The following is a 12,036-nucleotide window of genomic DNA, read 5'->3' as shown; positions in this document are numbered from 1 at the left end:
CTCGGCATAATGTCTTTAAGACTTATTTATTATGTACAACAGACTTCATTTTTTACGGTGACAGACATATGTAATCCCAGCATTCAGGAGGTTGAGGCAGAAGGATCATAAGTTTGAGGCCAGCTTGGGTTAGTGAGTTCCATGTCAGTGAGTTTGAGTTATATCACAAACCCTTTCCAAGCCCCTCGAAGCATGAGGGAAAGAAAAGTCCAAGATCAGGCCACAAAATCCCACCAATCCCTGAGTTTGTCCCAAGATTAGATCACAGAATCCCATTAATCCCAGGCCACCCTAGAAAGCTCCACCCCGCCCCCACGTCAAGAAAGCCTACATGAAGCCAGATAGCTCATCTCTTTGCTGCTTTTCTTCTGAGCAGAGGCGGCCATCCTCTTGTGTCTTTCCCAATAAGTCTCTTGTGTGAGGTTTGTTGTAACATATGACTTTGGTATTCCTTGGCTCTCAACTGCCAGAATAGCTTTCCCTTCAGAGATGCAAAGCTTACAAAGAAAATCAAATATAATTCAAAGAAAATCATATATAATTTTTAGTAGGGATGTAAATTTTAATTTACCTAATAGAGTAAAAACCTAGAAGGAGAATTACTGGGACAGATAGCAAGTTATGTTTAACTTCATAATAAACTGTAAAATTACCAGAACAGCTTTATCATCTTACATTCCTGTTAGCGTGAATTATGATGGCTCTTATTCCTTACTTGGTACAGTACACTTAATTTTTTTTAAATATTTATTTATTATGTATACAATATTCTGTCTGTATGTCTGAACTAGACCTCATTACAGATGGTTGTGAGCCACCATGTGGTTGCTGGGAAATGAACTCAGGACCTTTGGAAGAGCAGGCAATGCTCTTAACCACTGAGCCATCTCTCCAGCCCCCAGTACACTTAATTTTTTAAAAATTATTTTAGCCATCTTGATAGGTTCATAGTAGAATCTCATTGTGATTTTAATTTTCATTTTCTCTAATATAAGTGTGTTTATATATGCATCTAGTGCATATGTGCAAATGTAGACATAGAGAGTAGGCAGGGTGTCATATAGCCCAAGGTAGCCTCAAACTTCCTATGTAACTGAGAATGACTTTGAACTCCTGATTCTCCTGTCTCTGTCTCCCAAGTGCTGGAATTATATGCATTTACCACACCTGGTCATTGCATGAACTTTTTCTTTCTTTTTTAGCCTGGAACTCACTCTATATGCCAATTGGCTTCAAATTTACAAGGCAAGGTGATCTTCCTTGCCTCTGCCTCAGGAGAGCTGGGACAACAGACATACCATACCATACCCAGCTATCCAAAGAAGTCTTAACAGTCAGTATGTTTTTTTTAATTTAATCTTGACAACTATTCTGGAATAAGAATCAGTAATCATTATTTTATCCTGAGAAAACAAAAGGGAGAATCATTAAACTACTATAATTTAATCATCTTTCTAATGTCACTTAATCACCTGTGATATATAAATCACTAGAATGCAGGCTCCAGAAACTAGGAATCTGTTTTGTTCACAATAGAATCCTGAGCCCTCAGTCAATAACTGGAACAGAACAGACAGCCGACTATCATGTAGAGTTTGGTTTATTGTATCTGTCCTCAATGTCAGTACTGGAAGGGTGACTGGCAAGCAGCACCGTGTGAAGGTCAGCGCACAACTTTCAAGCATTGGTTCTCTCCTCCACTGTAGGTCCTGGATATGGAATCTGGGTCATCAGCCTGCGTGGCGAGCACTTTCACAAGCTTTTCCTTCTCAACACCTCACTGCCCCTGTCTTTATAATGTTCTAATTTATTCCTTTTCATGGAGGCAGGGTTTGATGTAACCTAGGTGGTCTCCGGCCTCCCAATTCCTGTGCAGTCAAGGATGACCTTGACCCTGATCCTCTCGCCTCTACCTCCCAACTTCTGGGATTACAGGAATTGTCAGCACACTAGGTTTGTGTGGTTCTGGGAATGAAACCCAGGGATTTGTGCATGGTGGCACTTAAGCACTCTACTAAGTAAGTTATATTCTTAGCTACCAAATAAATACCTTAATTTTACATGAGAAGAAAACAATAACACTCTCAATTCTCAAATCTATGATCTAAAACTGAGTTTGAGGCTAGAGGACAGCTTGGGATACATAAAACCCTATCTGGGGGGAAAACACAACCCAACAACAACAAAGGCCCAATGAGATTGTTCATAGGTTGATGGTCTGAGGTGTTCAACACCTTAGAGTCATAGGATGGAAGGAGAGAACCAACTCCTACAAACTGTCCTCTGATTTCCACATACAGATGGTAGTAAGTACGTACACACACACACACACACACACACACACACACGGAAAACAACATAAAAAAAAGAGTCTAGTCTAACCTAAGTAAGACAGTATTTTTAAGTCCTATCTGTCCATCTCAGACTATCAGGATAACCTAACACTTCAGCAAATCCCCATAGACAACTTTACTACCAGCTCTGGAGTTCCTATACTGCTAGCTTAATAAATTCCCTGCTTTACCAAGAGACCATCATTGCCAGGCATGGTGGTTCACTCCTGTAATTCTAAGACTGTGGAGGAAGAGGCATGAGGATCATTGTGAGTTTAAGGTTAATCTAGGCTACATAAAAAGCACCAGGCTTGCCCAAGTTTCAGAGTGAAATCATATCTCAACAAAACACAGTAAAGTAAGTTGGGGAATGTGGTTCAGTGGTAGAGATTTTATCCAGCATTCACAAGGCCTGCACAGCTAAAATCTGAGAAGATTTAGCAATGAGGTAGATCTTTCGGTTCACTTTAGTTCTCTAAAACACTCACCAATATGAGGCAGAATAAACTGGGTTTTAGGGTAGGGTGTACTAGGAATTAGATCTTGGGCTTCACTCATGCTGAGTGAACTACCACTGAGATACGTATCCCAAGCTCTTATTATTTCTCACTCACTCGGCTACCTAGACTGGCCCTAAACTCTGTTAAGCCTATGCCAGACCTGGAACTTGCAATCTTCCTGCCTCAGTTTCTCAAGTACCTGGGATCACAGGCCTATGACACCACAACAGGCCTGAATGAAGTTTTAATATTCCTTCAGACTTCTACTGAGGTTATTGGGTAATTAGCAATATCTTTAGATGGGTCCCAAAAATCCGAGATCTTTGACAACCAATGCAACCAGAATTTTTCCACAGCACTATACCATCCATTACCTAAGCCCTGCTCTATCTACCTAACTTTCTAGTTAGGATCTGACTCCAACTGTGTCTCACACATGTTTAAACCAAGGGAAGAACACGCATTTTACTGGCTTCTTGCTCTAGGACTCAGGAGACAAGTGACTATGAAAAGGCACAATAATAGGTCTCCCTAACCATAGAGGCCTGAGACTCCAGTGAGGGCAGGGAAGCCCAGACAAGGTAGAAGCTGCTGGAAAAGAACATCTCACACCACTGGCGCAGGGAAAGCCGGCTGACAGCTTTTGTTACTTTAGAACAGTTTGTGCTGATGAGACTTTTGTTGTGGTAACATTTCTCTAAAGAGAACATTTTCTTCCTTCCCTCTTTGACAAAGCAATTCAACAGAACACGAAGAAAGGAGGAGCGCTGACAAACATACTCAGAAATGTGAGATTTCATATCTGCACAAAGATTATGTCATCTTTGTTTCTTTTTTGAGACAGGGTTTCACTCTTTAGACCAGCTTGGCCTCCTGCTTCTGCCTCCCAAGTACTGGTATATCACTTTAAAAAATTATCTACTTTATGTGTATGAGTATTTCGCCTACATTTGCCGGTAGCAGTCAGGAAGGTGTTGGAGCCCCTGAAACTGGAGTTACAGGCAGTCAAAGGCCCCCATGTGGGCACTTGGAACCAAACTCTGGTCCTCTGTAAGAACAACAAGTGTTTTTAACCTCTCTGGGCCATCTCTCCAGCCCCGAATAGATCACTTTCTCAGTTGTTGAGCTGCCCATTCTCCAGTCTTGAGGCAATGCTAGGAAAATGATCAGGATATCTCTAGACCTCATTTCTACCTAGGAATATAATTCTTTCTTTTTCTTTTCTTCTGTTTTTACTCTGAAGGCCAGTAATACTTCTAGATAAGGCTAAAATCTAGATACTTTGACCATAGTTTTTCTTGGTTTTTTTGGTTGTTTTCTTTGGCGAGGGGAATATTTTGGTTTGGTTTAGTTTGGTTTTGGTTTCTCAAGATATGGTTTCTCAGTGCAGCTTTAGAGCCTTCCCAGAACTTGCTCTGTAGACCAGGCTGGCCTTGAACTCGGAGATCCATCTGCCTTTGCCTCCTGCTTACTGGAATTAAAGGCGTGAGCCACCACTGCCCAGCTACCTTGACCATAGTTACTGGCCCTGTTTAGCTTATAATTGAGACTGAATAAATACAATATTTCAGTTTGTTTAATCTGGGCCCCCTTTTCCTTACCAATTTTTAGTTCAGTGTTTTTTTTTTTACCACAGTTCCTTTGTCTAACCAAATCAATCCACTGTGCTTTTTACTACACCTAATAACTGTCTCACTCCGATTCTCTACAACTCAGAGAACCCTACCACTTTCATTCTATTCAAATTCTACCTTTCTTCCTTCTTGAATCCCTTAGACATTACTGCACTTTCCAGAAGAGTCAATCTCCTCTATCAATCAATTAGTAGAATGGTACTTTCTACTTGTCCTGTCTCCACTGACATATATTTTTAACACACTGTAAACCATTTAAAAATTTTCTTTGTCTTTGAATCTCTCTTTACTGTATATCTCTCTTTTTCTGACCACATGAGTCTTTAATTTACCAAGCAATATCAGTAGGATTAAAGGCGTGGCTTTGCCGGCTAGATGTAGCCCATTCCTTAGCTTTCCAGCCTCATGGCTGAGGTACCGGCTGTAGCCATGTTTACTGCCACAACTCTATGGCATTTCAAGGTCCCTGCCAGCAAGCGAGCTTCAGCAGCCTGTGCTTGCAAACCGCACGAACCGCATGCGTAAAAGAGTCAGAGTTTGCCCTGGCAGGACAGCCCAGAAAGCCAGCATTTTTAAACGGCGCAGCTTTTTTCCTGCTACGGTTGAAAACCGAAAAGCATGTGTTCAGCTTTTCGTCAACACCGTTTAAGTGTTTCGTGGCAGGACCTCTTAATGAGCTGCAGGGTATTGCAGCTAAAGCTGAGTCAGGAAGCTTCTCTTAGATGAGAGCGCTTGCTTGCCTCTACCAAGCAGAGTGCCACAAATGCTTTAAAGCCAGAGTTCACGCTGGCAGCACCGCCCCAAGAAGCTGCGCTTTAAAATGACACAGTGTTTTTTCTGCTGCTGTTGCCGAATCAGGAAATCTCTCTATAGCACGCCACCAACAAACAGCAAAAATCTGTGTTAAACTCTCTCTCTCCCTTATTTTTAAGCCTTCTCAGGTTTTTTAAGTGGGTTTAGTCCATCACGTCTTCCTCCCAGCGTTCTGTTCTGTTTACTCCTCTTCTAACCAATGAGGATCAAGCAGTTTCTTTTTATTTAACCAATGACCTTCCTCCATCATTCTAGGACCCTTCTGTTCTCTCTGCTTTCTAGTTGCCATGATGTGAGCTCTGCTCTACCGCATGCTCCTTGAAATGATTAGTCTGCTTAACTACAAGCTCTGAAACAATAAAACTGACCATGAACTAAAAGTTCTGAAACAGTAAGCTGTAATAAGGTTTTCTCGGATATTTAGTCACAACAGTCGGGAACCAAGCTTCTTCACTAGCTTATAAATTATGTAAGAAAAGAAAGTATCTCTTAATCTGTCTGTCTTGTTTACTGTCCTGTCTTCATACCTAGCACATTTAATATTAGTGACCTGTGTTGACGATCTTAGTTGAGGTTTACTGTCTTCATCTCTCATATCACTCCTTTCTGTATAGTGTCTTGCTGTACTAAAGTCTTCTGATGGTGTGACATCCAAGATTGAACACAAACTCAACGGTAGACTATTTACAAGGAGAAGAGACTAGGCCTCTTTTTCACACTGTACACTATGCCCTACTGTATGTTTAGCACAGCCGGGTAGCTCCAGCACCTGCTTGTTTGTGTTAAGCTTGAAATTAAGAGACTGTTCAGTCTCTCCCACATGATGACCCTGCACTCTGGACTCTGTTGATCCAGAGCTACAGTAATGTCAAAACATACAACAGCAAGACAGCTCTTTCTTCTCTATTTTTTTAAAGGGATTTCTTTTTCTAATTCTTATTAACTGGCTCCCATAAACTACATCTTTAAAGTTAGACTGACCATGCTAAAATTTGCTTCTTCCTCACAAGTAAGAGTATAAAACCCCAGAAGGTGGCATATGACTATTTTTGCTTTCTTTCTTCCCATGCCAAAAGAAGGCAGAATATAGATTAATATTCTCTTTCCACAGCAAGATCACATAAAAGATCCAGGGAAGCTTTAGAGACCATCTGAGGAATCCCTTCCCTCCCAAATAGTTACGTCAATGTTAAGCTATTCACCAATCAGCAAACAGAGAGAGTGGCTCTGCTGGGTGTCATCTTGCTTAATGGGAATAAGTTTCTATGAGGCAACAAGGAGAGACCATCTCTCCACATGGATTAGTCTAGGCAGCTGTCAGGGATCATTGCATACAAGAGAAGAGCCATAAAAGGTAAGAAACATTACCTCGTCACTTTCTTCCACATCCACATCACCATTGGCATCATCATCCATCAGCTTATGGATGTTGCGGACAGCCTCAAAGCTGAGCTTCTCATCTTCACTGTGACACAGAGGCTTGTCAATCCGGCAAAACTCTGCATGGAAAAAGCAAGGGACAACATTACCCAGAGCTGCCACTCAGCCTCCACCACTGTCTTGTGCTAGCAGTCTTAGTTTCCAGCCCCTGATCCCTCGTACACGCCTCTTACCCAACTATATACACAATGGTGGAAGTGTATCATCTCTTGGAAAATGTGCTGAGCTTCCCCATACAGAAACAATGTTTTGTCACTCTCACAGCTCTCCAGCAGATAAATCTGCATAGGACTAGGCCTATGCTAGGACCCAGACAAGAACATAAATGTTCACAAATGAGAGGGAAAACCAAAGGGACAACATATACAGGAGAAAAGCTTCGACTCACTAAGAATCAAGGAAATGCATTATTTTAAACATAATTTAATCAGTCAAATAAAAAAAATAATTTATTTTCTAGCACGAGAACAACAGTTCCAACATCTGAATAAACAGATTAGTTTTCCTTTTTACTTTGTCACTAGAAATACCATATAATACCAACCACAGGCTAACCAGGGAAATCTCTCATATCAGGTAGGTGACCTTTATTGTCCTTCCTGTTCTCCAGACTAGTCTTCAGAGTTACTCTTAGTCCTGCTGCAGCCTACCCACAGCAGCCTCTCCTCCCAGTCCTCCTCCAGTCCATTCTAGGGACACACTCAGCCTCTCACTTTGTCACTAGAGGTACATATAATTTAGCTTACCTAAGTATTATACATCTCTAGTAGGCTTTTTAGAAATAACATAAGAAATAATTTTAGAATAATGGTCGCTCTAGCAACCAAAGGTTTCCAGGCTAGGCATCACTGGTGTCCTGAGCTCAGCCAGCATCTTTCCCAAAGGCCTACGGCAAAGGCAAGATGTTTGTATGTGACCTGATCAAACAAACAGGTGATCTCTGCTGCTGGCACCATCATGCATACAGGATTAAAGGGATGAGGCTCAGAGAGAACAAAAGTTTGATGCCCCACATAGTGTTAGAATTGTACATAACTCCTTTACACAAGCATCTCCTCAGCTGCCTCTTTGTCCTTCCTGAGACCTTCTCTACATTTTCCACACAAAGTTTCCCACAGCCATCTGGAATACCTTAAGAGATCCACTCATTTAGGAATATCTTTTTTACTGCAATGACCTGATATGTGTGGGCCTTCTATCTATCTGTTGTTTCATTGGTTAATTAATAAAGAAACTGCTTGGCCTTTGATAGGCCAGCCCTTACGTGGGTGGAGTAGACAGAACAGAATTCTGGGAGAAAGGTGCCGAGTCAGGCAGACGCTGTAGCTCTCCTCACCAAGATGGACGCAGGTTAGGATCCTTCCTGGTGGGCCACCACCTCGTGGTGCTACACAGATTGTTGGAGGTGGGTTTAATCAAGATGTGAGAGTTAGCCAGCAAGATGCTAGAGATAATGGGCCAAGCAGTGTTTAAAAGAATACAGTTTCCGTGTAATTATTTCGGGTGTAAAGCTAGCCGGGAGCCAGGGCCGCAGCCCGCCGCTCCCACTACTACAATGACCTTTTTAGAGTCAAAAACACATACACCAAAATCCTATCTTTAATCAACTAAAATTCTGTGGCATTGGACAAGTGGTAGAATGCCTTCAAGCCTCCATTTCTCCATTTCTCAGGCTAGGCACAGTGGTGCCCAGGCAGAATATGAGAACTTGAGAGGTAGAACCACGAGGACCAGGAATCTTGACTACACAGGGAAACCAAAGCCTGGTTGGATGACACAAGATCCTGTCTTTACATTAAAATTTTTGGTTTTAAAAATAAGTAATAAACCTGATTCTCAGTTCCTAGTATTCTTTCCTCCTTCCAGATCAACAAGTGAATAATTTCCATTTTCACATAACTGATTTTTCCTGACAGAATAAGAAGACTCAAACAAGATTGAGTTTGAGCCAGGCGGTGGTAGGGCACGCCTTTAATCCCAGCACTCAGGAGGCAGAGACAGGCTGATCTCTGTGAGTTGGAGGCCAGTCTGGTCTACAGATAGGGTTCCAAGACAGGGATCCTTTTGTTTCTGCCTCCCACAAGCTAGAATCACAGACAAGAAGTAGAACGCCTGGCCTTGTATATCAAGTGTGCATCGCCAAGCTCATTTGTGTGGTACTGAGGACAGAACCCAGGATTTTATGCATGCTAGCCCAGCTCTCCACCAATGGAGCCCCAGCCCAGTCTCTATTCTTTTTTTCTTGCTTGCTTTATTGTTATCTTATGTTATGAGTACAGACATTTTGCATGAATGTCTGTGCGCAATGTGTGTGCTTGGTGCACACGGAGGACAGATGAGGGTGTTGATTCATCTGGAACTAAAGTTATAGATAATCATGAGCCACCATGTAGATGGTGGGAACTGAACCCAGGTTACATATACCTAGGGTTACATAAAATACTTCAAGCAAAAAAGGTCACAAGTGGAAAAGATTTAAGAAGCCCTGATCTAAGCAAATAGACAACTCTAACAATGGCCTAAACTCTTACCACATTTATTTGCAACTACTAGTAACTTTAAGTAACATGGAGCTCCAACTGTCTGTTGGACATGTTATGACACTGGACTATGACCTCCACAAATTGCAATTAGCATGTCCCCAGCAGCAATAAAAAATCCAGATTCTTGTTAAGATGCTCAGAAAAAAATTAAAAGAATACTTTTATATTAACTCTAGGAGGGAACAAAAGAAGATAACTAGAAACAAAAAGAAGAACAAGGCCCAAATATTTGAATTTTTGCTCTCAGGATCTCTGTACGCAGTTAAACTCTATAATCTCAAAGAACTATTTGATATTTGCCACATTAGAAATTGTAAAAGAAGGCCAGCAAGAGAGTTCAGGAAGTAAACTGGCTGCTATGTAAGCCCAATGACCTGAGTTCAATTCCCAGATCCACACTGGACAGAGCAAACTAACTTTGGACAGTTTCATCCTCTAAGCTCTACATAAGCTATGGGATGTACAAGCCTGAACATATGCTTGCGTGGGCATGCACAAGCATGTATACACACACACACCATATACACAGAGATAATGTTTATTTATTTTCTTTCTCTTTTTAGAAAAGTCAGGTGTGGTGGCAATTCTCACACTTGGGAGATGGAGGCAGGAGGATTGGGAGTTTAAAAGCAATCTCAGCTATATAATGAGTTCAAAGTCAGCTTGAGCTACATGAAACTATGTCTCAAATCCAAAAGAAGAAAAATAGCTGGGCAGTGGTGGCGCACGCCTTTAATCCCAGCACTGGGGAGGCAGAGGCAGGCGGATCTCTGTGAGTTCGAGGCCAGCCTGGTCTACAAAGGGAGTTCCAGGACAGGCTCCAAAACTACAGAGAAACCCTGTCTCGAAAAACCAAAAAAAAAAAAAACCCAAAAGAAGAAAAATAAATAAACAAGTAAATGCAAAAAAAGATAATTTAAAACAAATCTTTATATTTAATTATTAATTAGAGAATAATAAGTCTCTAACAAATTAAGGAAAATAGCATGCTTTATGAAAACTAATTATGTTTCCTGAGCTAGAGAATGCAGTTCAGTTGGTAGAGTGCCTGTAATCTCAGTACTTGGGAGGTAGAAAGAAGTAAGATCACAAATTCAAGGTCATCTTTAGCTACATATTGAATTTGAGGCCAGCCTAGATACATGAACTATTTTTAAAAATGTTTTCTGAAACAAATTCATGAGAAGGGAAGAATCATTTCATATTTTTGAGAATTTTTTAAACATTTAGCTTATAGAACACAGTTGTAATGTTTATGTACTTTCACATCTCTGCTGCTGTAATGTAGTTTTCACTGAGGATCAAAACACAGGCCTGTACCTGGAAAGGGAGGAGTTATTTTAATAGTTTTTCCAGACAAAAACGATGGCTATTCTCTGATTTACACCCAAACCTGACACATGGTCAAGTTTAAAGACTAGCTGCAGTATGAAATCTGAAACTACATGGATGAATATATTGTACTCTGTAACATTCATATTCTTTGGTCTATCTTGTACTTTGAATGAATCTTTCACACATGCATGGTTTTGTAATATGATGCATATCTCATTTGGAAACTGGTTCTAACTAAGTTATGCAAAATATCCAAATATTGATTTAGACATTCTATTTAGACAAAATCAAAATAGTCATAATCATTAATGTCACCACTTCATCAGAAAAGCTTTCCGTCCATGGAAGCTGTCAAACTCATAGTAACTGATACAAACTTTCAGAAACTTAATTTTCACTTAAATACTGGGATTTTACCACTGGCAGCAAATATTATCTGTTTTCTTTCAAGTAAAACATTCACTTCATTGACTTTCAAGAAAATGGCAAGTTGGTACTAATGGTTCAAGGCTAAAATCACAGACCACCAGCAGGAGGCTCACCTCCAGTTTCAGGTCATCTGAAATATAGGCTAAGACCTTGTCTTAAAAGGATGCGAGGGAGATAAAGGTTCAGCAATTAAGAGCACTGCCTATTCTTTCAGAAGGACTGGGTTGATTCCCAACAGCCACATGCAGGCTAACAACCATTTGTAACTCCAGTTCCAGGGGATCTGATGCCCTATTCTGCTGCTTTTCCCTGAAATAACTACCAACATCCCTCAAGAAGCAGAGCTTAGTTTGTGCATTTGTTATTTCATGGCACAGAATACTAAGCAGCATGTACTCAAGGGACATAATTTAAAAAAAAGAATAATTTTCACTTATCAGACTGGAATATACACACACGTCTTCATTCCTATTTTCAGACATACATCTCCTAAAATCCTCGTAATCTTCGAATTATAAGGGTACCTGTATATGCTAATGGCATATACTAACAACTTCTAAGCAGCTTCAGGATGGGAGCTGGTCATAAGAAAAGGCCAAGGCAAGGTTAAAAGGCTCAGTCTCACTCTTCAACCTTCAGGGAGGAGTTCAGAGTTTGATACCTTGTAGGAACTGATTCCTACAAGTCAAACAGTCTCTTACTACTATTATTATGGCAGAGGAAATTCCAAAGTTCTTTCCCAAATGTCCAAATCTCTTTCTCTCCCCCAGGCAGAGTTAGTCATTTAGTGCTCACTGCTCCATGCTTCAGAGCACTTTGTACATAGTTCTTGTATATGAATTTTCCTGTTCTGCATTGTTCACATGCCACATCCAGAAAAGGGCAAGAACCAAGTTTAACTCACTTTATTCCCGAGAGTCCAGTCTGTCATCACTGTAACATTCTCCATGTCAAGCATGAAATCAGACAATTCTAGCTGAATGAATGGATAAACCCTTGCTCTTAGAAA

General features: G+C 40.8%; 1 protein-coding gene across 4 annotated transcripts in view; it reads right to left on the bottom strand.

The window, feature by feature from the left end:
• Stim1 (stromal interaction molecule 1) overlaps positions 1-12,036 on the bottom strand; it is a 193,676-nt gene that overhangs the window by 81,524 nt on the left and 100,116 nt on the right. For all 4 annotated transcript variants that reach the window (XM_041675979.1, XM_041675977.1, XM_041675978.1 and 1 more), the window contains exon 2: positions 6,649-6,779. In XM_041675979.1, the coding sequence (XP_041531913.1) occupies positions 6,649-6,779 (131 nt within the window). The remainder of the gene's footprint in view (positions 1-6,648; positions 6,780-12,036) is intronic.

Source organism: Microtus oregoni, unplaced genomic scaffold (assembly GCF_018167655.1).
Source record: "Microtus oregoni isolate MIOR12 unplaced genomic scaffold, Mior012 000027F_ref0000203, whole genome shotgun sequence".
Taxonomy (NCBI): domain Eukaryota; kingdom Metazoa; phylum Chordata; class Mammalia; order Rodentia; family Cricetidae; genus Microtus; species Microtus oregoni.
Note: the sequence above shows the minus strand (reverse complement) of the source record. Positions and strands in the feature narration are given on the sequence as shown.